Here is a 25,874-nt window from a genome sequence, read left to right as displayed (position 1 = left end):
GCAAGGTGGTGGCAAAACATCCAAATATGGATGAGGGCTTTTGAATTCCCTGCATTGGGAGACGGGGAGTCAATGAAGGTTAGCTGGGTTGAGAACAAACCCTCGGGGCTTTGGGCCAAATGTAGAGGCTGGAGTTCAGCAGGCAGGAGGCAACTTATAAATCAACGAAAAACACTTGAGAGACTTACTGTGTGATTTTACAATTTGTAGTGGCAACATATCGCCCCGTGTAGTGAATGTTGCATCTGATAACGTTGTTGGTGAAATCTGATTCCGGTATAAGATAGTTGGGGTTCACTTGAAGCTGTAGCACAAGAATGTAAAGGAGGCATGAAAATATGCACCGTTATAATAAACCAGAACTGTATGCAGCATCAACACGGGACAGTCTTGTACCTTCAGTATGAATTTCCCAGGCTGGACGTCTGTGATATCAATCCACTGGCAGTCTATATCTGCATTGTAGGTGTCATAGCAACCGGGACTCAGACCCTGAATAAAAAAAAGGACGTTTACTGCTGTCACTCTGTGTTATACTCCAACAAAGAAATTGTTGAGGTTTCAAAATGTGCCGGTGTATAGAGTAACAAAGAACAGAAAGAGGCCATTCAGCCCATCAGTCATATATTAATAATGATCTTTATTAGTGTCACACGTAGGCTTACATTAACACTGCCATGAAGTTACTGTCAAATTCCCTTAGTTGCCAAATCCCGGCGCCTGTTCAGGTACACAGAGGGAGAATTCAGAATGTCCAAATTGCCTAACAAGCACGTCTTTCGGGACTTGTGGGAGGAAACGGAGCACCCGGAGGAAACCCACGCAGTCACAGCGAGAATGTGCAGACTCCGCACAGACAGTGACCCGAGCTGGGAATCGAACCTGGGACCCTGGCGCGGTGAAGCAACAGTGCTAACCAGCGTGCTACCGTGCCAAATTCTCCTCATCCCCCCTTTACCCAACCTCTCCAATTATCTGAAAAGGGCAACTTTAGATACCGATGCTCCCACCAATGGAAATGATTCCTCCTCTGGTATCCTCAGCAAATCCCCTCGCGATTCTGAACTCCTGCACAATGAGAAAACTCAGCAGATAGTCTAGCACGATGGGGCTGAGTGGCCTGCAGATTAATTACCACTGATTCCCTGCGGCGGGGCGGGGGAGGGGGGGGGGGGGGGGAGGGGGGGGGCGGTGCGGAGGAAAGAGAGCGAAATGAAAACAATTGAACCAGAGCCTTGAGTCTCTCAGGCAACAGTCAGCGTTCAGTCACAGAGCAACAAGGGATCGGAGGGTGTCCTGTCTGACTCTCGACAACTCCCTGTGGGAAATGGTACATGGCTCTGAGCTGGGAAAAGAAACAGGCAAAGTAAAGAGGGAGGGAAACCGCGCGCCACAGTGTGATAATAACTTTGCGTCCTCGGGCCTGGGCTCAGGTCTTCACAGAGTGAGAGCAAACACTGAAATAGTTTGCAAGAGATTAGAATCAGAACTTCCCTCCAGTAAAATTACATCTGTTTTCTTGACTCATCGGAATGTGGGCCTCTCAATTTTTACCACAGGGACTACAGCGGTCAAGTGTTGTTTACTTCTCGTTCAGTGTCGTATAAGCAAATTGGAGAGATGCAGATACACTGGATAAAAGTGACCCCGACATTAACACGTCCGAAGCAGCAGTGGTCCACAATGCAAAATGCTCGGGATTCTCCAACGCCGCGATTCGCTTTGGCGGGATCGAAAAATCCCGCACACCGAATGCGATATTCTAGTTTGTACTTTGTGCTCAATACTTGTGTCCCAGCCGTGCCTCAGTTGGCTGTGCCCTCGACCTTTGAGTTCTCAGGTTGTGAGCGAAGGTCCCACACCAAGGTTTGAGCAGAAAAGACTGGCATTCCAGTGCAGTACTGAGGGAGTGCTGATTTACTGGTCGTGCCGCCATTTGCAGGAGGCATCAAATCGAGGCCTTGTCCACACTCTCAGGTGAATACAAACAATCCCAGTGGCACATCGTGAAGAGCAGCAGGAGAGGACTCCCCAGTGTCCTAACCAATTTTTTTTTTTTTATAAATCATTTTTATTGAAATTTTTACAAAATACAAAAAATCAGATTGTCTGAGCATCGTGAGAGCTTTCTGCGAACAAATTGATTGCTGTGCTTCCTACATTACAAGGGGAGACGATGCCGTAGTGGTATTGTCACTGGATTAGTAATCCAGAGACCCAGGGTAATACTCCAGGGTCCTGGGTTCGAATCCCATCACCGCAGATGGTGAAATTTGAATTCAATAAAAATCTGGAAATAAAAGTCTAATGATGACCATGAAATCATTGCCGATTGTCATTAAAAAAAAAATAACCTGGTTCATTAATGCTCTTCAGGGAAGGAAATCTGCCGTCCTTACCCGGTCTGGCCTACATGTGACTCCAGACCCACACAGCGATGTGGTTGATTCTTAACTGCCCCCCACTAAAATGGCCTGGTAAGCCATGCGGTTCCAAGGCAATTAGGGATGGGCAACAAATGCTGGCCCAGCCAGAGACAGCCACAAGCCAAGAACGGATTTTTAAAAAACTTTCAAAAACTACTTAATTTCTTGAGAGGCGGGACGGGATCCCGTGATACTGTGACGGGTGCTATACAAATGCAAGTCTTTCATTTTGTTAACCGCAAGAGTCGACGGGGGCATAAGGTGCTGAATGGCCTCATTTCATGCTGTTCCCTCTCTCTGGTCCCAAGTGACATGAACTTGGGCAGAGTGACTGTGGCTATTAACAGAGGCACAATCGCCCTCCGGCCTGGTACTAAATGGTGATCTCGGGCAGGGAAAGCAGTAAGGACATCTGGTGTGCAAAGCGGAAATGCATTTCTGGTACAGGAACAACTCTGATAATTATATATTTGTAGGTTGCTGGCACAGCGCAGAGGACGTCATCCCCTTCAGCTAGCTGTGCTACATCTGACTCAGGAATGCTTTGTGCTGACTTATGAGCATTGTGCGATTGTGGCGACTAGGGGCTTTTCACAGTGACTTCATTTGAAGCTTACTTGTGACAATAAGCAATTTTCTTTCTTTTCTTCTTCTTGTAAGGTCCCTTTCTATTGATTCTCTTAGTTCCTAGTTCTTTTATTGTGTCTTTATCGTTTTTGGTCCATGGATCGTTAATGGAGACATGCTTCCCCGCCCGACTTAAAGGTAAGGAACTCAAAGTGTCAACACTGTACACTGTGTTGCAAAATTTGTATTTTGGGCAGAAGTACCCAAACCCTATGATTCCCAAGAGACGGGAGGGGTTTGTTTCGATTGGTTGGCTGGTGGGTAATGGATTGGCCAGGGACAGTGTTCTGCGTGGCAACCAACAACAATTGGTTCCTGTCAGGTGGGGGTTTTAAGAGAGAACCCGGGAGAAGCCACTGGTTCTGCAAGGTGGAAGTAGCTCGCGCTCTCTGCTCTGCTGCCTACTATCTGGAGGCAGATGTTTCTAGACCTTGAAAGAAGCTGTCTGTCTCTCTCTCTCTCTCTCTCTCGAATGCTGGCTGCCTGCTATTCCTGTGAGTCCACAGTGAAAGAGAAGATAAAGCAAAGACTGAAGAAGAAATGAATCGGAAGAGGACCTTATGAAACAAAAATCCTTTCACTTTCACCATCATTTTACTTTGTGTTTGTTTGTCTGTATGCGTATAGAGGCTGGGGTGAGTTAAAGAAGTTGGGGGAGGGGCGGGTTAGATATTAGATAGTAGCTAACCAGTTATATCTGTTGCCTAATTAATTATACATACCGTCAATGAAAAAAAGTTAATGATGTTTAAATTTACAAACCTGGTGACTGTACTTATTGGTCAGCCGAAGATCTCGGGAATTTTAAAATAAAAGTTAATTTCAAACTCGTTGCAACTCTGGGTCAAATGGGGCTGGCATTGACCACGCACTGGCCCAGGGTATCGTTAGAACGTCCAATATGGGAAAGTTCCATCCTTCAGCTTGTTGGACACTAAAATGGGTGAACGCTGTTTTTTTTAAATGTCATGGAGGCTGATGAATGAAGAGAAAGTGATAGAACGGAAGAAAAAAGGTGAAGCGATTTGCCACTGTTGATGATCAAAATTCATCAAACAGTCAAGAAAATAAATCCTTAAAAAAGTGGCATGAGGGAGTTTTATTTGCTCTTGTACGTTGAGGTGCAAGAGCGGAAATGTCCACGTTTCTGCCACTGAATTGCAATAAGTAAGGTTGCACTATTTATCAAGGATTCAGTGCTAAAAGTTGCACAATCATGGAGTTGGGGGAAACACAAGTGGCTCTAGAAAACAAAGTTTGCCAATCGAGACACTAAAGGAGCTGGCCACTGACCTAATAATAGAGGAAATGTTGAACTCAAAGCTAAAATATTGGGCGGGATTTTCTGCACCTCCCCAGCAGCGTGTATTGCGCCGGTGTTGGCAGCCCGCCATTGGCCGGCGGCAGGGTCATCCTGTCGCACCACTGGCAATGGGGTTTCCCGTTGTTCACCACCTGCCCTTGGCGGGGAACACGGGGAAGGGAACTGGCATCGGTGGGTCCGGAAGATCCCTCCGGTGGGCATGGATTGTAAACGCCTCCCATTGTTTATTGATGGTATTTAAAAACAGGGAGCTGGAAAAGCGCAAAATGGTCAGGCAGCTACTTTCAAAGAAGAAACCCTACAGGGCAGAAGGAGGCCATTCGGCCCTTCGAGCCTGCACCGACCCTTTCAACGAGCACCCCAGCCAGCCCCACTCTCCCCTCCCGATCCCCATAACCCCTTAACCAAACCAAACCTGGACGTCTTTGGACACTAAGGGGCAATTTATCACGGCCAATCCATCTAACCTACACCTCTTTGGACTGTGCGAGGAAACTGGAGCACCCCGAAGAAACCCACGCAGACACGGGGACAATGTGCAAACTCCGCACAGTTCACCCAAGACCGGAATTGAACCTGGGACCCTGACGCTGTGAGGCAGCAGTGCTAACTACTGCGCCACCGCGCTGCCCCGAAACAGGAGATCTCTAGATGTGTGTCAATGACCACGTGACTCAACAAAGGCAGCAAACACACTGGGGACTGGGTTGACAAGTGAAGATTATTTGCTTGCAGCAATCCAAACTCAGCGTGTGTTAAACAGGATGCAGCTAAAGAGCCGTCACATGGCGAAGTAAAATATAACGAGGGCTGCAGTTGTGATCACTGTCGATTTGTTGTTGCAATTAAAACTGAAAATCTGGGCAAATATCAAGCAACAAATAAATCAAAGCCGAAAAGGTGGGATTAAAAGCAAAAACTGAGTACCTCAAATCGAGGTGGATTCAGCTGATGAATTACAAGAAACATTGGCGGGATTTTCCAGCTCCTTCGGCCCATTCCCGGCGGGGTGTTTTGTGACAGCGGAGGTGGCCTGTGGCCTGTAAATGGGCTTCCCCGCTATTCACGCATTCCGCCGCCAGAAAAACCTGCGGCGAGTGGGGGGGGGGGGGGGGTCGCCGTCAGCAAGACCAAAAGTTCCCGCCCGTGGGGTCGGCTGGAAAATTTTGGCCTGGAAGATTGTCGATTCACGAGAGGCGAGAATGGGAGTAATGCAGAGATCTCAAGAGAGTTATAGAGTTGGAGAGGAGTGCTGAGGACGGGTTGGGGTGAAGGCATGCAGGAATGTAGCAGAATTTAAAAATCCAGATGACTGCTGGGTTGAAAATAAATGCAGGTCAGTGATCGCAGGGGTGAAGGTTCAATGGGACTTCATGCAAGTTAGAATATGGGCAGCAGAGTCTTGCATGAGTTCAAGTTTAGAGAAGGTAACAGGAGGGAGGTCACACTGGAGAGGACATTACAAGTGCAATGGACAATGGGGAACCTGTGGATGTGGTGTATCTAGATATCCAGAAGGCATTCAACAAAGTGCCACACAAAAGGCTGTTCCATCGGATAAGGGTACACAGCTTTACGGGTAAAGTAGTAACATGGATAGAGGATTGGTTAACTAACAGAAAGCAAAAAGTCGGGATAAATGGGTGTTTTTCTGGTTGGCAATCAGTGGCTAGTGGTGTGCCTCAGGGATCAATATTGGGACCGCAATTGTTTACAATTTACACAGAGGATTTGGAATTGGGGACCAAGTGCAATGTGTCAAAGTTTGCAGATGACACTAAGATGAGTGGTTAAGCGTGCAGAGGACACCAATAGTCTGCAAAGGGATATAGAGTTTAAGTGAGTGGGCAAGGGCCTGGCAGATGGAGTAGAATGTTGGTAAATGTGAGGCCATCCATTTTTGGAGGAATAACAGCAAAATTGACTTTTATTTAAACGGTAAAAAATGGCAGCATGCTGCTGTGCAGAGGGACTTGGGTGTCCTTGTGCATGAATGGAAAAAGTTGGTTTGCAGGTGCAGCAAGTAATTAAGAAGGCAAATGGAATTTTGTCTTTCATTGCAAGAGGGATGGAGTTTAAAAACAGGGAGGTTATGATGCAGCTGTGTAGGATGTAGGATGTAGGACACACCTGGAGTACTGTGTACAGTTTTGGTCTCCTTACTTGAGAAAGGATGTACTGGCACTGGAGGGGGTGCAGAGGAGATTCACTAGGTTTATTCTGGAATGGAGAGGATTGGTTTATGAGAGACTGAATAGACTGGGACTATACTCATTGGAGTTTAGAAGAATAAGGGGGAGGACGTTATAGAAACATAAAATTATGAAGGGAATAGATAGGATAGAAGCAGGAAGGTTGTTTCTACTGGCGAGTGAAACTAGAACTAGGGGGCATAGCCTCAAAATAAGGGGGAGCAGATTTAGGACTGAGCTGAGGAGGAACTTCTTCACCCAAAGTGTTGTGAATCTGTGGAATTCCCTGTCTAGTGAAGCAGCTGAGGCTCCCTCATTGAATGTTTTTAAGGCAAAGATAGATAGATTTTTGAAAAGTAAAGGAATTAAGGGTTATGGTGAGGGGGCGGGTAAGTGGAGCCGAGTCCACAAAAAGATCAGACACGATCTTATTGAATGGCGGAGCAGGTTCGAGGGTCCAGATGGCCTACTCCTGCTCCTAGTTCTTAGTTCTTAAAGCGCTGAAGTAGTCGAGTTTGCAAGTAACAGAAGCATGGATGAGGGTTTTAGCAATTGGGCTGAGACCTGGTTACCGAGGTGGAGGGCCCTAAGATGTCAAGGTTGTAAACAATCTGATTCTACCTTACACAAGCAGGGAGAGGATGGAGTCAGGGGTACGGGCGGAGATGGGGAATAGAGTTTGTGGAAGAAACAGGAGATAAAGGCTTAATCTAGTCTCCTCAACATTTAATTGGGGCGGGGGGGGGGGGGGGGGAGATTTCAGCCCATCCAGTTCTGGCTATTGGGCTATAAGTAGAAGGGTCAAGAAGAGCGATGGAGAGATAGAGCTGGTTGTCATTTGAAAGGGACTAGAAAGAGATGGAATATGTTGATGTGATCTACAGGCTCCCAGAAAGAGATACTCGGCAGTGACTGGGGTTCAGTGCTAACCTTAAATGTGAAGGCTTTTTAGTTTAGTCTGCGAGAATCTGCTTGCAGCCTGCATTGGGGAATGGAAGGAACTAGGAGCATAGGAACAGGAGTAGGCCATTCAGCACCTCGAGCCTATCCCGCCATTCAATGGGATCATGGCTGATCTGTGACCTAACTCCATGTACCTGCCTTTGGCCCATATCCCTTAATATCTCTGCTTAACAGAAACCTATCTCAGACTTAAAATGAAATTCTGGCTTCATTTGCTGATGTGGGAGTGAGTTCCAAACCTCTACCACCCTTTGAGTGAAGAAGTTCTTCCGAGCATCTCTCCTGAACGGCGTGGCCCTCATTTTAAGACTGCGCCCCCTAGTTTTAAAATCTCCAACCAGCGGAAATAGTTTGCCTTTTCTTTATCTGTCTTTCCCTGTTAATATCTTGAAGACTTTGATCAGATCACCCGTTATCCTTCTCAATTCTGGCGAAAACAGGGCTAATTTGTGTAATCTCTCCTTAACCCCTGTAGTCCAGGTATCATTTCTGTAAACTAACGTTGCACTCCTTCCAAGGCCAATATATCCTTCCCAAGGTGTATACTTCAATTGAGAATTCAGTTGAGAGACATTTTGCAGTTACGGTTTAGTAACTTAGCTAAAATGGCTCTCAAGAGAAACAATGACATCGATTGGTTGACGGTCCTAACCTTGATCCGATCAGGAGAAAAAGAGAGGACGATTGTGATCGACTCTCAGTCTGCACAGCCTTAGAGGTATGTCCAGCACATCGCAGAGAGAGACAGAAATAGCTTGCTGCAGATAAAGATATTTTGGAACGAGGAGGTCAAAAACCAGAACCATTACATTTAAATAGAAACAGGATCAAAGTAGCTATTCTTGTACTGATGTGCCAGTTGAAAAGACGATCAGAAATGTAATTCTCAAAGCTGAGCTCAGATCTGGGATTTTCTGTTCAATTGGACCCACGGGGCAAGAGATTGCTTGATGCAACGAATATTTGTGTCGCAATTATCGCCTTGATAATAAGATGGGCGGCAAGATAGTACAGTTGTTAGCACTGTTGCTTCACAGCACCTGGATGCCAGGTTCGATTCCAGTCTTGGGTCACCGTCTGTGCGGAGTCTGCACGTTCTTCCCGTGTCTGCGTGGGTTTCCTACGGGTGCTCCTGTTTCCTCCCACATGTCCCGAAAGACGTGCTGTTAGGTGAATTGGACATTCTGAATTCTCCCTCTGTGTAACCGAACAGGCGCCGGAGTGTGGCAACTGGGGGATTTTCGCAGTAACCTCATTGCAGTGTTAATGTAAGCCTACTTGTGACAGTAAAATATATTTATTATTATTATATTAACGTGCTTCTGGTCAAGAGATTAAAGTCTGCACGAGGATCCACTTCTCAGTGGCCCTGACATTCCAAGCGTTAACTGCTTCCCGACCAAATCTTAAATGACATGTTTTTGGGCTGATTTAATGTCGACCAGTCTGAGCCAACTAAATACAGCATCGCCTGAGTCATCACATTGATCATTGCCACATTAAATAGAGTCAACACATGCGATGGATTCTCTTGCAGGTTGCATGGTAAGTTAATCAATGTCAGAAATATGTGAATTCTTTCCACACTGATCAGAACAGAAAAGCAGCAAGCCCCGGGAATATGAAAAGACGGGTGAGTTTTTTTTTTAACAAAACATCATGCTCCACCTTTTCTATAGACTGCTTTCCCGTCAAGAATCAGTTCAGTGACACTCCGCAGGATCGTGTTGCTTCTTAAATCGCAACAAAGTGAAATGTTGGCTCCCATTTCATTCCCCCCCCTCCCCCCAGCCACACCGCAAGGACCAGGTGGTCTAGGTTCCCCCCCACCCCGTGCCATTCAGTTTTACCAGCAGGAGCGGCGTGTCATGGCGACAACAGAGTGGCCAGCATTTGACTGGCCGGCAGCTTTCCAGGGCGGAGCTTCCTCTTAGGTGGGGACGGGGGTTGGGGTTGGGGGGGCTTCCCACAAGCCGACGGCGCCCTCCGACTTTCTCATCGGGAAACCCAGCGCAAAACTCAGCCCCTTATTTCCGTCACGCACTGAGGCGCCGCAAGAGCGGTTATTATACGACAAAGGAAACGGGCTTTGCCCACGTTGCTCATCCTACCTGCGTGTGCGCTGTGCAGGCGTAACGCTTCAGGTGGCCAAAGTCACAGGTGGTGTCCTCCAGGCAGAAGCTGGCCTTGTGCCCCTCAGCTACCTTCCTTCCAGTAGCTGCATCCAACAGGTCATAGTGACTGAACTCATCCATACTGTGGTAGTGCCTGGAAATGCAAGATAGGCGTGAATCAGTTCTTTTATGTTTAAAAAAAAAAGGCATTTTTGTTCGGCGGAAATGTTATTTTAAGTTGCCTGCATTCTGGGGATTGGTCATGCGTGCCATGGCAAACTGGAACATTACACTGTACTGCTGCTGCCATGATCAACTCCATCCCAGTTCATTGGGTTGGAAGTCACCTCTGAAGTTATGTGAAGCGCATGTGCAGACTGGAGCCGTGCTCAATAGAATTGGACAGACAGCCTAAAGCTGCCCTTAACTTGCTACTGCTTAGCTGAACATGAGAGAGCCACACAGAGCTTGCAGTGCTGGTATGTATTGCTGTCCCATGGTAGAACTTAAAGACATAATTTTAGCGTAAAGCATAGGGAGCGTCTGGCTGCGTTACACCTGGCCTCGGCAAGCACAGCGCTACCACCCGATGCCAGGGAGGCAAAATAATCCATCATCTGAATGAGCAGAACAATTTCAGCGAATAAAATACATTCACAGTGGTGGAAACTTCAGAACTGTCCGAAAGGACTGAAAAAGTGACACGATGACCAATACCAAATGTTGAACTTATTTGAAGTTACTCCGAAATAGCAGTAGGGTGAAACGAATAGCTACTGCTGGATTCGGATCCAACTTTCACTCCAGTGCAAGTCATTCTGCTATCATAGGGTCAGAGAGCTTTACAGCACAGAAAGAGGCTATTCGGCCCATCGTGTCTGCACCGGCTAGCAAACATCCGTTTTACAGCTCTTGATCCATTAAAGCCTTGTATGCTGTGACGAATCAAGTGCTCATCTAAATGCTTCTTAAATGTTGAAGGTTCAAGCCTCTGCCACCCTTTCAGGCAGCGGAGTTCCAGATTTCCCACCATTCTCTGGGCGAAACGGCTTTTCCTCAAATCCCTGTGTTTTAGACACGGCCGTGGTGGGTTGTATCTGAAACAATGACGAGTCAGACTACATGACTTGGTTTCAATGGTATACCGAAAACAACCTCTCTCTATAGGTCAGCAAAACCAAGGAACTGATCATCGATTTCAGGAAGCGTAGTATGACATACGCCCCCGTCTACATCACTGGATCCGAAGTGGAGATTGTCGATAGTTTTAAGTTCCTGGGGGGTCACCATCACCAATAATCTCTCCTGGTCCACTCACATTGGTGCAACAGTCAATAAAAGCCCAACGACGTCTCTACTTCCTACGGAAGCTAAAGACTCTCACAAACGTCTACAGATGTGCCATAGAGAGCATCCTATCCGGCTGCATCACAGCCTGGTATGGCAACTGCTCGGCCCAAGATCGCAAGAAACTGCAGAGTGTGGTGAACTCAGCCCAACGCATCACACAAGCTTGCCACCCTCCCATTGATTCTGTCTGCACCTCCCGCTGCCTCAGGAAGGCAGACAGCATTATCAGAGACCCCTCCCACTCAGGCTTTGCCTTCTTCCAGACCCTTCCATCAGGAAGAAAATACAGAAATCTGAAGACCCGCACATCCAGACATAGGAACAGCTTCTTCCCCACAGCTACTAGGCTCCTCAATGACTCTCCCTTGGACTGATATTTGTTATGGGCCAGGATTTAGAGAATCCCAAAGTGTATCATGGAGTTCACCTGACCCACAACTTTTAATAGATTGTGGTATGGGGAGCACACGGCCCACTCTACAGGTGTGGTACAGCAGAAATGGAAAAGTATTTTTTTAAAGAAAAACAATGTTTATTCTATGAACTCAAGTTAACCTTTTTAAAACATAGTGAACATCTCAGCAACCATCAATTCAAATACAACCCCCAAAGAATACAACACTAAGTAATCCTTTAAGCTTTCCTTTTAACATCCATACGACTTAAAACACCTTTTACCAGAAGCACATCAGGGTAAAGTCACTACTGTTATTAGTTTTAAATCACCAGAATCGATTTACAGTCTTTAGATGACAGAGAGAGATTCATACACCTTCTGGCTTTGACTGCAGCTTCAGCTCCAACTCTGAAAACAAAAAAAAAACACACCGTGCAGCCTGCTCAAAAACGGAAGTAAAAAGCTGACAGACAGCCCAGCTCCACCCACTCTCTGACATCACTGCAGTAATAAACACTCATTTCTTAAAGATACTCTCACATGACATCTGTTCCCTGTAAGAACACTATTCACGACGCCCTATGCTGCTCTAGCTCATGTATTTGCTTTGTTTGGCCCTTGTTCCGCACTGTAACCAAATACGTACTTGTCGATGTGCTGTGTCCTTCTTCGCATATATTATTATATATTATATAATAATTTTATATATTATTCTTTTTTGTCTACTATGTACGTACTGTGCATGTTCCCTTGACCGCTGAAAAATACTTTCCATTGTACTTCGGTACATGTGACAATCAATCAATCAAGCAATCCCCTCGAAATCTCCTGTTCTTACCATAAATTTATAGACCCTGGTTTTTGATCCCTCCACTAAGGGGAAATTTTTCTTCCTCTCTACCCTACCTATGTCCTTCATAGTTGTGTACACCTCAATCTGGTCTCCCATCAGCCTTCTCTGCTTTAAGGAAAACAACCCCAGCCTAACCAGCTTCTCTTCATAACTGAAACACTCCAACCCAGGCTGGGTAACACAACAACTCTTATGGTACTTTTGTCAGCAGTTATTTCTAAATGACAGTCGAGCTAAAATACTTTTAATCATCCACCTGCTACCACTTTAAGGCGGTGGCAAGGTGGTTCGCACTGCTGCCTCACAGCGGCAGGGTCCAGAGTTCGATTCCAACCATGGGTCTGAGTGGAGTTTGACCGTTCTCCCCATGTCTGCGTGAGCTTCCTCCAGGTGCTCCGGTTTCCTCCCACAGCCCAAGGAGAAGGTTCAGTGTATTGGCGGTGCTGAAATTGCCCCTTAGTGCACAAAAGATGTGGTTCGGTGGGGTTACAGGGATACAGCGGTGGGGGGGGCATAGGGTGCTCTTTCAGAGGATTGGTGAAGACCCAATGGGACGAATGGCCTCCTTCTGCACAGTTAGGGATTCTATGGAAAATCAATTGCCGCTTGTCACTTCGTGCATTTGTACCGCTTGTCATTTCTTTCTTATTAATAACTTCACCTCAGCCATATTTTTATATTGATATAAATGTGATAAATCCTATCACTGTATCGATAAAATGCATAGATTGCTTGACGACACATTATCTTGGGAAGATTTTTTACAACATCAGCAATAACAATAATGTTACCATAATTCACAACTTCAACAACAACCGGCAGTCGTGTTTTCAATATTCCTGAGGCAAAATCTCACACAAACTGAATGTCGAGGCAATAAAGAAGATGCTAGGAGGAATGATTTTAAACTATTGATCAAAGGGATGGGTTTCAAAGAGTGTTTCAATTTTGCCAAGACAGATGGGCTGGCAAAGTGGTTTAGAGAGGGAAGGTTTGGGGCTCAGGATTGTTACACGCCTCCAAGGCAATTGGTGCAGTCAAAAATTAAGACGGAGTCTATTTGACTTCATGGCGTTAACACTCCTCACCCCTCACCCCACCAGTGTCCCAGCTATCACCATTTATAGGTGTACAAATCCATCAGCTGTTTAACAATATAATTGCCATTAAACCATTACAATCTGATTGCCATTAAACCTTAAAAATATAATTGCCTTTAGCTTGGGTACTGGTGACTGAAGACAGAGTTTTTAAGACAGAGATAGATAGGTTGTTGATTAATAAGGGGATCAGGGTTACGAGGAGAAGGCAGGAGAACGGGGATGAAAAAAAGATCAGTCATGATTGAATGGCGAAGCAGACTCGATGGGCCGAGTGGCCTAAATCTGCTCCTATGTCTTGTCCATGGTGAGTGGGAAAAAAGTGGGCGGGGGTTACACATAAGGGTAGTATCAAAGCAACACAGATTTGACAAATGTGCTGCATGGCTAGATAAGGTGGCAGGAGGAACCACGCCCAGAGACACAATCTAACCATCACCCCCCTGAAGTTCAAAGGCATTACCCCCCGACTTCCTCCAGCATTGACATCCTGGGGGCTAGCATTGACCAGAAACTTAACTGGACCAACTATAAGAAGGCCCACCATCTACAAGGCACATGTCAAGAGTGTGATGGAATACTCTCTATTTGCCTGAACCACTGCAGCTCCAACTCGGGCCTCACAGTAGCATGGTGGTTAGCATCAATGCTTCACAGCTCCAGGGTCCCAGGTTCGATTCCCGGCTGGGTCACTGTCTGTGCGGAGTCTGCACGTCCTCCCCGTGTGTGCGTTGATTTCCTCCGGGTGCTCCGGTTTCCTCCCACAGTCCAAAGATGTGCGGGTTAGGTGGATTGGCCATGCTAAATTGCCCGTAGTGTAAGGTTAATGGGGGGATTGTTGGGTTACGGGTATACGGGTTACGTGGGTTTAAGTAGGGTGATCATTGCTCGGCACAACATCGAGGGCCGAAGGGCCTGTTCTGTGCTGTACTGTTCTATGTTCTATGTTCTAAGACTCAAGACGCTCAACACCATCCAGGATAAAGCAGCCCGCTCGTTGGGCACCACCTTAAAAATGGATTCTCTCTCTCACCAGTGCACAGTGGCTGCAATGTACAGCTTCTATAACATGCAGCGCAGCAACACACCAGGGCTCCTTCAACAGCACTCTTATATATTGGCATTACTTCTTATTAGCTCCAGTGAAGCTCTGTTGTATGAATCAATTCGGCGGAAGTGGCGTCACAATGTGGGAAAGAGAGAAGAATCATGTAAAGAGATTATGCACTGTAAGTAAAGCTCCGCTGTTTTAACCTTCCTGCTCCCTAGCTTCATACCTCCAAAACACAACACAAAAAATGGCTGAGAGGACTACGGACGTACGCTTGCTAGTCACCCGTGAAGGAAGAATTTTACCGAGAAAGACTGGGAAAAAGAAAAGTTAGAAAGGGAAATTTTTCACCCGCCGTGGCATGGGCGAGGTGGAGGTGATTAACGATAATCCGCCTGAAGAGCAGGTTATAAGACTGCCTGTGATAAACGAGAGGCTGAAGCTCATGTTGTGCCATGTGTGTGAGGGAGCTGCTTAAAACGCGGTGGCGAAGTGTGCATATGGGAAACCTCCATTAGTAGAAACATGCTGGGTGTTTTCGGTACCGTGGGATCCTTTGATGAAAATGTGGAGCGATGGAGTTCCTAAACTGAGCGTTTTGACTATTTTGTGCAGGCAAACAAAGTGGCTGAAGATATTACGGTGCCCATTTTCCTGAGCGTGATGGGGGACAGCACATTTAATCTTCTCTGTAGTTTGGTGCAACTCGAGAAGACGTACAACAGGCATTAAGACATACAAGCAGATTGTAGATATTTTGCAAGCACATTTCTCATCTAAACCCTTGGTGATTACAGAACACTTGAGATTCCATTAAAAAAAAGACAAGAGAGGAAGTCAGTCATGCAATTCGTGGTTATGCAGAATATTATGAGTTGTAGATGTGCTGAATGACCAGATTGGTTTGCGGTCTACGCAGGTAAGCGGTAGAGAAAGATTTGCTAAATCAGAGTAATCTTACTCTGCAGAAGACCATGGAAATCACTATTTCTATGGAGCTAGATGCAAAGGAGTTTGTGTATTCAAATACTCAAAATGGCTGCTGAATCATCACTCAAGAATCTTCAGAGTTGTATATGTTACTGATGTGCAAAGCCAGGGTATTCTGCTACTGAATGTTGGTGTAAAGACATGGGGCTGGATTCCCGGTTCCTGAGGCTAAGTGCCGACGCCAACGGAGGATCCGTGGTGTTTCACGATGGGAAAATCGGCACAAAACCTTCGCCAATTCCGCTACCGGTGAGGGGCTAGCACTGGTGCCACATGAAACACCAGCGGAACGCGCACCAAATGGTTGGAGAATCGCCATGTCCCATGCCGCACATGCGCAAGGCTGACAAGCTGCAGCTGCGCGTATGCCTACACCCCCCCACACATGCACCGGTCGCGCCAGAAAAGATGGCGCCGGTTGTGCTGGACCGCGTACCTGCCCACCCCGACCCACAGCCCACCTCCTGGCCAACCCCCACCACTCCTCCCAGTCCTGGCGGAAGCCCCCCGGCCAGCGGCATGGATCTCGGCCAAGCGTCGCAGCGCTGGACACTGTCCACACGCCCTCTCTCTCTCCCCCGCAGCTGGCACACCCCCGACCACTGGGACCACATATGGGCTGCGCCATCGGGATCTCTGCCCATTGGAGGGGGAACATCGTGGTGGGGCCGGCAATCACATACCAATGGGGTTGCGACTGCACACGCCCCGATGATGCCGATTTGGAGGGGGCAGAGCATCTACATGCAATGAAGGGGATGTATCCGGCATTGATGGGTCGTACATGGCTGGAGGAGATTCAACTGAACTGGACCAGAGTCAACATGATGACTAATGGAGAACCCACCCTCGTGAAAATTTTAAAGAACACAGTGTCGTGTTCGATGGTGAATTAGTGAGCATGAAAGATTTTACAGTTAAACTGAAAATAAAAGAAGGAAGCCAAGCAAAATGCTTTAAGGCAAGGTCTGTCCCATCTACTATTGGGCCAAATGCGGAGGCCGACTGAGAGCAACTTGTGAAGTCTGGAGCCTTGGAACCTGTCAGCATCAGTGATCGGGCCACCCCAATACATCCAGTCATCAAGAAAGATGGATCCCTCAGGATTTGCTGGGACTTCGAGGTCACCATTAATCCAGTGTTACGTACTGAACAGTACCCATCACCTCACCCATTATCATAGAATTTACAGTGCAGAAGGAGGCTATTTGGCCCATCGAGTCTGCACCGGCCCTTGGAAAGGGCATCCCACTTACACTCACACCTCCACCCTATTCCCCTAACCCAATAACCCCACCTAACCCTTTTGGACACTAAGGGCGATTTATCATGGCCAATCCACCTAACCTCACACTGATGAATTGTTTGCGGGATTGGCAGGAAGCCAACGTTTTAGCAAAATTGATCTGGGCCAGGCTTGCTTACGGATGAATGTGGACAAGTCATCACAGGAATCTCTGACAATTGTGGAACATAAAGGCTTGCTCCGGTCCCGAAGATTGACATTTGGTGTCACATCAGCTCCTGCACTCTTTCAAAGAGCAATGGATCAGATGGCGAGTGGACTGAGCGGTGTCCAGTCCTATCTGGGTGACATCCTGGTCGCTGGTAGAGATGAAGAGGAACACCTTCGAAATCTGTATGTCACTCTCCAGAGATTGGGAGACGGTGGTCTGAGAGTCTGTAAGGACAAGTGTGAGTTTTTTCCAATCCAGTGTCGAGTATTTGGGACATGTGATTGACCCCACTGGCTTTCACAAATCCTCTTCAAAGGTCAAGGCTGTGACCGAGGTGCCTGCACCTCAGAATGTTAACCAGTTAAGTTCCTTCCTGGAATTGTTGAACTACTATGGAAGATTTGTCCAACAATTGTGGCAACAATTGTGAAACCATGACTTAACCTCTTGTGCCACAAATCTTATCATTGTCACAAGTAGGCTTACATGAAATGAAATGAAATTGCTTATTGTCACAAGTAGGCTTCGAATGAAGTTACTGTGAAAAGCCCCTAGTCGCCACATTCCGGCACCTGTACGGGAAGGCTGTTACGGGAATCGAACCGTGCTGCTGGCCTGCCTTGGTCTGTTTTCAAAGCCAGCGATTTAGCCCTGTGCTAAACAGCCCCTATTAACACTGCAATGAAGTTACTGTGAAAAGCCCCTAGTCGCCACATTCCGGCGCCTGTTCGGGTACACGGAGGGAGAATTCAGAATGTCCAATTCACCTCACAAGCACGTCTTTCGGGACTAGAGGATGGAAACCGGAGCACCCGGAGGAAACCCACGCAGACACGGGGATAATGTGCAGACTCCGCACAGACAGTGACCCAAGCTGGGAATCGAACCTGGGACCCTGGCGCCGAGAAGCAACAGTGCTAACCACTGTGCTACCGTGCCGTCATCAGGTGAGGAAAGCCCCTAGATTTTGCTTCTTGAATCTTGAGCAAAGTAAAGTAGCTATTCCCCGATTGAACGGGAAACATGAGGGATTATTTTTGGAGTACAGAAATTCCATCAATTCCTGTACAATATTTCGACCACGCACAGGAATTCCGTCACTTGTTGCAAGTACAACGTAAAGATGGGCATTGCTTTTGTCTGCACCATTAAGTACCGACAGTCTACATAGTAATGTGGATGGACTTTCAAGATTACCGCTACCAGGTAAATTGTCACATTGCTCAAGTGACAACATTACTTCTAAACAAGTGAGGAAATACTCTTGGAGCAGCCTGATACTCCCAGAAAGTGATGGGTATGGTATCACAAGGGAAGCTCCGGAACTAGCACCTAACCTGAAACCCTAGCACTCCAGGAGATTCGGGTTGTCAGTAGTGTCAGGCTGTGTTTAATGTGATTCAGAGTTATTATTCCAGCATTGAAGAAGAAATGGGTGTTAGAGAAGCTACATGAGGGCCACTTCGGAGTCGTACGCGTGAAGGAAATTGCGAGAAGTTACTTCTGGTGAGGCTGGACGCGAAAATTAGAGAGAAAGATCGGACATGTGCGTCTGTATAAAAGGTAAGAAAGCTGCCACTCTTAACACTGTTGCATCCAAGGGAATGGCCTGAAGAGGCTTGACAACGCGTACATGTGGATTTTGCAGGATCTTTTGCAGGACATATGCTGTTGGTAATGGTTGATGCTCAGACCAAGTGGTCCAAGATCACGGCGATGAAATCTCCCTCATCGGAGAAGACAATTGGGAAGCGAGGAGAAGTGTTGAGCCATTTTGCATCCCCTGAACAACTGGCAAGTGGCAACGGACCACAATTTGTTTCACAAGAATTCAAAGCTTCTTACAAGAGAATGGTATTCAACATAAAAGTCCACACCGTACCACCCTGATACTAATGGACTACCAGAAACATAGATTCATAGATTTTGCAGTGCAGAAGGAGGCCATACGGCCCATCGTGTCTGCACTGACCCACTGAAGGAGCACCCTACTTAAGCCCACACCTCCACCCTATCCCTGTACCCCAGTAACCCCACGCACCTTTTGGACGCTAAGGGGCAATTTATCACGGCCAATCCACCTAATCTGCACATCTTTGGACTGTGGGAATTTTACGTCCAAATTATAAAACACCTCGAGAGCAACCAGGGAATAAGGTTCACTGATCAAGTTGCTACTGGTGTATAGGAATACCGCATATTCCATGGCCAAGACGGGTAGCACGGTGGCATAGTGGTTAGCACAGTTGCTTCAAAGCTCCAGGGTCCCAGGTTCGATTCCTGGCTTGGATCACTGTTTGTGTGGAGTCTGCACGTTCCCCCAGTGTCTGCATGGGTTTTCTCCGGGTGCTCCGGTTTCCTCCCGCAGTCCAAAGGTGTGGGGGTTAGGTGGATTGGCCATGCTAAATTGCCCTTAGTGTCCAAAAAGGTTAAGTGAGGGTGGAGATGTGGGCTTGGGTAGGGTACTCTTTCCAAGGGCCGGTGCAGACTGGATGGGCCAAATGGCCTCCTTCAGCACTGTAAATTCTGTGAAATTCTATGAAAGACCTCTCCTGCATTACTAATGGTGAAAAGAAAACTATGTTCTGCGTTCGATCTGTTGAAACCGCCTAAAAGAGATTGTACAACAGCAGGTACAAATGGAATGGTGGGAAAGCAAAGCATAGAGTGTTCGGCCATGAACAAGGAGTTTTGGCTCGGAATTACTCCATGGGGGAGAAATGGGTCCCTGCCACAATCCTTGCACAGACTGAACCTGTCTCTTACACTGTCCAGGCCAAGAGGTGACGTTTTCTGGAGGAGGCGTGCAGACCAGATGCTGGCTGGAAGAACGGAATTGGGGCCTGCGGAAAATCCAGGTTCTACCCCATAAAGTCACGACTTGACCTTTCCCGCAACCCCAACGCTTACAGACACTGTTGTGGAAAGCAACACCTCGCCTTCTGACCAGACACAGGCACAAACTCTAGTTCCTATGCCGACGCCAGTTCAACCAAACACAGATGACATTAGTGCAAAGGCGGAAATGTCAGCGATTTGCTGTTAACAGTTCTGAGGGTGACGACCTCCAGACCTTCTGACTTATTGACGGTTGTTCATGTTGAACTTCTTTTCAACTTGTTGGTGACATTTGATTTAAGGGGGGAGGAAATGTTAAGCATTTGTACTAATTCTTATTAGCTCTCGTGACGCTCCTTTGCCTCAACGTATTCAACAGAAGTGAATGCATCCTAGTGCGGGGACCCAGAGACAGATAACACACTGTAAATAAAGTTCCGTTCTTTTAAACCTCCGTGCTCCCTAGTATCAGACTTGCAAAACATAGCAAGCACCTTCCAAACTGCAATTGCTGCCAGCTAGAGGGACAGGGCAGCAAAGACATGGGAACACCACCGCCTGCAGTCACCCTCCAAGTCACCCGCCATCCTGGCTCGAAAATATATCAGCCTTTCCTCCACTGTCGCGGGATCAAAATCCTGGGGCTCCCTCCCTAACAGCGCTGTGGGTGCACCCATGCCTCGCGGACTGGGGCCATTCAAGAAGGAGCCCACCACCACTTTCTCAAGGACAATTCGAGATGGGCAACAAATTGCAACGCCCACATCCAGTGAATGAATGAAGGAAAAAAATGACGCTGTTTAGATACGAAGAGTAGAATTTCAAATGTGATACATTGGGGGACAAATACCAAAATATAGATCAGCAAGGACAGGACCCTGGGCTGAGCACGACTCTGCATAAAGTAGCCAAGGAGCTGAAGTTTAGACCAAAATGCAGAAAACGCGAAGCTGGCTCGGAGATCATCATAGAATTTACAGTGCAGAAGGAGGCCATTTGGCCCATCAAGTCTGCACCGGCTCTTGGAAAGAGCACCCTGCCCAAGGTCAACACCTCCACCCTATCCCCAAAACCCCACCCAACACTAAGGGCAATTTTGGACACTAAGGGCAATTTATCACGGCCAATCCACCTAACCTGCACATCTTTGGACTGTGGGAGGAAACCGGAGCACCCGGAGGAAACCCACGCACACACGGGGAGGATGTGCAGACTCCGCACAGACACTGATCAAGGCTGAAATCGAACCTGGGACCCTGGAACTGTGAAGCAATTATGCTATCCATAATGCTACCGTGCTGATCATTAGAACATGCTCCGGTTTCCTCCCTCATGTCCCGAAAGACATGCTTGTCAGGTGAATTGGACATTCTGAATTCTCCCCCAGGCGCCGGAATGTGGCAACTGGGAGATTTTCACAGTAACTTCATTGCGGTGTTAATGGAAGCCTACTTGTGACAATAATAAAGATTATGATTAGATTATTATTATAATCAGGGTTTCAGCAGTGAATGGTGTGAACAGGGACAGAAGCAATGTTACAAATGTGTAAGTAGATGCCTTTCAGCAAGAAACAGGTCATCACGCTTGTGCGATCTGGTGCAGCTTATGAAACCAGCCAGGGAGGGAGATGGGATGAGTGCCAAGAGCTCAGGTACCAGCCTTCACCGAAAACTCCTGTTTCTGACTCAAGAATTTCTGGGTGCAAGCCCCACATTAGAAGATTGAGTACCTCATTTAGGCTGATACTTCACTATATTATCCATAGAAACCCTGCAGTTCAGAAGGAGGTCATTCAGCCCATCGAGTCCACACCGACCCTCCAAAGGGACACCCTACCTAGGCCCACAACCCCCCCCCCCCCACCCTATCCGTGTAACCCCACCTAATGGGCACATTTTTTGGACACTAAAGGGCAAATTTAGCAAGGCCTATCCACCTAACCTGTGCACCTTTGGACAGTGGGAGGAAACCAGAGCACTCAGAGGAAACCCACGCAGACTCGAGGGAGAACGTGCAAACATTAATTGAGGCAGTGCCGCACTAACAAAGACTTCGCATATCAGATGTTGCCTTTTCTGCCCTCATGGGGGTTTGCAAAAACTATCAAGGTAATGTTTTGGCCATCGTGTATCCCTCAGTCTACACTACAAACAAAAAAGCTAATTTGGCTATTTATCTCATTGGTGTTTATAGGACATTGCCATGCGCACAATGATTGCATTTCAAAAATCCTTCATTGGCTGAAAAGGGTTTTAGGATACACTGAAGTTGCGAAACATTTTTTATTTTTGTTACATTTTGCGATGTTGGCAAGGCCCAGCATTCATTGCCCGTCCCCAATTGCCCTGGGAAAGTGGCGGTGAACAACCTTCTTGTATCGCTACTGCTGCACATTACTTTCTTATCGTGGACTGGTATAACTGATTTGGCTTAAGACTCAACCACAGGGCAGCACGGTGGCGCAGTGGGTTAGTCCTGATGCCTCACGGTGCCGAGGTCCCAGGTTCGATCCCGGCTCTGGGTCACTGTCCGTGTGGAGTTTGCACGTTCCCCCCGTGTTTGATTGGGTTTCGCCCGCACAACCCAAAGATGTGTAGGGTAGGTGGATTGGCCACACTAAATTGCCCCTTAATTGGAGAAAATGAATTGGGTACTTTAAAATTTAAACAAAATTAAGAAAACAAAAGAGTCGGCCACATGACCAGACAAGGTCAGCAGGACAGTTATCCTTCTTCAAAAGGTCATTAGCGGACCAGTTGGATTTTACAACAATTGATGATCTGTTTTGACATCATCAACATTGAGACTAGTTTTCACATCCATACTTTTATTAATTAATTGAATTCAAATTCTATCAGCTGCCGTGGTGGGATTTGAACCTGTGTCTGCGGAGCATTTGCCCAGTGCAGTGGCATTAGCACAACACCATCATCTCCCCGCTAAAGCAGACAGGGCTAAATCGCTGGCTTTTAAAACAGACCGAGGCAGGCCAGCAGCACGGTTCAATTCCCGTACCAGCCTCCCCGAACAGGCGCCGGAATGTGGCGACTAGGGGCTTTTCACAGTAACTTCATTTGATGCCTACTCGTGACAATAAGTGATTTTTCATTTCATTAATTTCAAATGTGCTGTATAAATAGAGAACAAAGAAAGGTTCAGCACAGGAACAGGCCATTCGGCCCCAAAAGCCTGCGCCGATCACGCTGCGCATCTAACCTAAAACTTTCTTTACTTCCGGGGTCCGTATTTCCATCCTATTTGTCCAGACGCCCCTTAAACATCCCTATCCTCCCTGCTCCAACACCTCCTCCGCAGCAAGTTCCAGGCACCCACTACCCTCTGTGCAAAAATTTACCTCACACATCTCTTCTCAACTTTGCCCCTCGCACCTTAAACCCATGTCCCCGAGTAATTGACCCCTCTACCCTGGGAAAAAGCATCTGACTGTGCACTCTGTCCATGCCCCTCATAATTTTGTAGACTTCTATCAGGTCGCCCCTCAATCTCCGTCGTGGCAGTGAGAAGAAACCGAGTTTTATCCAACCTCTCCTCAAAGCTAATGGCCTCCATACCATTCCAGGCAACATCCTGGTAAACGTCTTGTGTCCCTCTCCAAAGGCTCCATATCCTTCTAGTAGTGTGGCGAGCAGAATTGAAGAGTATATTCCAAGTGCCAGTATTTTCTTCACGCCATTCCTGTTTGTTTAGACAGTAACATAAAGTACGGAATTTGCTAATTGGCATCAGATTAGCACTTGGAAAATAGAGCCCAAAAATCCCTTTGAAATGAAAATCGCTTATTGTCACGAGTAGGCTTCAAATGAAGTTACTGTGAAAAGCCCCTAGTCACCACAAACCGGCGCCTGTTCCGGGAGGCTGGTACGGGAATTGAACCGTGCTGCTGGCCTGCCTTGGTCTGCTTGCAGAGCCAGCGATTTAGCCCTGTGCTAAACCAGCCCCCATTTGCAATTCGAGCCGAGTCATTTTACTGGGACTTCAACCTGGAACTACCTGGGACGAAGCCAGTTTAACAATGACCATTCCTGAAATGAAAAGAATTCCATTCCCGGCAACCCACACCTTAATAAACACAAACATTTAATAGTAACGTATATTTTTAAAGAAAATACACAAGTCTCCAACTCCAAAGAACAATGGCTGTATAATCATGGTACCACAATTCACAATGATTGAGTAGTTCCCATGTACTGTGACTGGGATTGATTTTCTGAGCATAATGTGGCATAGATTACTATCTTCAACTCACCGTATTTTTCTGGAGCTTTAAGCCTCATTTTATCGGGAGACTTTGTTGTAGTTTTGGTCAGGAGGTCGGTTTGCTGTAGTTCATAGAGGTTCTTTTTTAAATAGACTCTGTTGGCTCAGTAATTAAATGGATTCCTGAAGTGCTACACTTGACTCGGTTGTATAAATTGACTATGTTGCTGTTGATCCTGTCACAGGCCCACCTCGCCCCCAACCCACTGGCCGTCATTCGACGGACGCTCAAAGAGATGACAAGTGGTGATGAGCGCAAGAGGTAAGCAGTCTAGGGATGAGAGTAGTGCCATGAGCGAGGACAAAGCAGTTCATCATCTGGACTTCAATAGAGAGGAAAACGATCCAAACAAGAGGCCATTTTGTAAATGCAGCCTTTGTTTTCCATTGTTCCTTCGCTCTTTGAAGAATGGAGATCAGTGGTTAATGAATGACAGTGAAAAAGAAAGCGTGCTTCATTCTCAGGCAGAATAATGGCTGGCGGGGTGTGGTATGTTGCAAAAAGCGTGTCGCATGCCAGAGCAAGCTAGACAATGCATCCTTGAAGGGGGTATGGGAATGGGGGGTGGTTGGCGTCCTATTTGAGTTTGATCAAAAAGACTTGTGCGATCCAGCCCACTTGTGTGTTCGATTATAACAAACACATGGAGGATGCGGGTAGGAATGTTTGGCTTGGAAAACATCGTCACTTGGCACAGCATCGTGTTGAAAGCCCAAAAGGGACTTTTCTTCCATTTCAGTTAACACGATGACTCATGAAGGAGTCGATCGTGCACAAGATGTTTTCCTCGAGGAGGCTGACTCAGTACCAGTTCCATATGAAGCTGGCAAGTGAACTAGAGTCCGGCTGCCAACGTATCCCACCTCGTAATGATCTCACAATGATCGACCGACACCAGTTAGCCAGCTCCATGATTTTGAAGAAAGCGAAGGGAGAAATGGTGAGGGGTCCGCACAGAAAGGGGTGGAGAGAAACGCCGACGGTTGGAGGAAGGATCGAGACCCAGTTTGAGGCGGGACGGCCTAAGAGTCAGAGGTGGGTTGAGGAAAAACACTTGACACCAGTGAATGGTTAGGATCTAGAATCTACTGCCCAAGAGCATGGAGTGGAGTAAAATGGAGTGGAGGCCATCAAAATAATCAAATATGTATCTGAAGAGCTACGGGGAAAAGGCGGGAGAGTGGGCCGAGGTGAGTTGCGCTTGCAGAGGGCCAGCACCAACACAGCGGGCTGAATGGCCTCCCCTCTGTGCTGAAACCATTCTCTGGTCTGGATTTTTCGAACCTTCCCTCCAGCGGGATCGTCCGGTCCAGCTGAAGGCGATCCCCCCCAAACTCATCACCTGCGGCGGCGGGGCGGAGAGCCACGCAAAACGGTGTAGGCTTTGCGGAACCGGAAGATCTTGTCGGCAGCCAATGGTGATCCGCCTCCTTTGCTGGAAAACACAGCGCGGGAGGTGGGGGAGCATAAAATCACACCACATGATTCTCTGATTTTTTTTTAAGGAAATACAGCCTTGCACCAGCCACAGGCTGCACATGATGCGATATTGCTTCTCGCAATACCTGCCCCCACCCTAATTGCTGAGAGGCAGTTATGTCAGTCACCTGACGCCTGCTTCGTGGCACAAGGGTGCACATTGTATTCTTCTGTTTGAAGCTTAAGTAGTGTGGGTCACCCTGGTTAGCTGAGTTCTGTATAAAAGACAGACAGAAAGCGCACTCAGTAAGCTTCGCGCAGGTGAAGGAGACACATCCTGAGTGGGAATTGGAACTTGGTAATTTGGTGCACTGAGGTAATTCGGTGCAGAATGGGAAAAGGTGCCTATTCCCCACCGTTGTGTTCTCTTTCTTCGTGTCTGTAACTGTTAATCTGCAGGGAGAGAACCTGAGAACATCTTGGGAAGGTAA

The 25,874-nt window shown here is 47.2% G+C and overlaps 1 protein-coding gene across 1 annotated transcript in view; it reads right to left on the bottom strand.

The window, feature by feature from the left end:
- The window catches only part of LOC119956780 (lysyl oxidase homolog 1-like), an 82,085-nt gene that overhangs the window by 5,456 nt on the left and 50,755 nt on the right, over nt 1-25,874 (bottom strand). Inside the window, exons 4-6 of the mRNA XM_038784186.1 lie at nt 9,644-9,800; nt 397-492; nt 189-304 (exon numbers count right to left, since the gene is read on the bottom strand). Of these exons, the coding sequence (XP_038640114.1) occupies nt 189-304; nt 397-492; nt 9,644-9,800 (369 nt within the window). The remainder of the gene's footprint in view (nt 1-188; nt 305-396; nt 493-9,643; nt 9,801-25,874) is intronic.

The sequence above is a fragment of the Scyliorhinus canicula genome, chromosome 24 (assembly GCF_902713615.1).
Source record: "Scyliorhinus canicula chromosome 24, sScyCan1.1, whole genome shotgun sequence".
In the NCBI taxonomy this organism is placed as follows: domain Eukaryota; kingdom Metazoa; phylum Chordata; class Chondrichthyes; order Carcharhiniformes; family Scyliorhinidae; genus Scyliorhinus; species Scyliorhinus canicula.
This window is presented reverse-complemented; position numbering and strand designations above follow the sequence as displayed.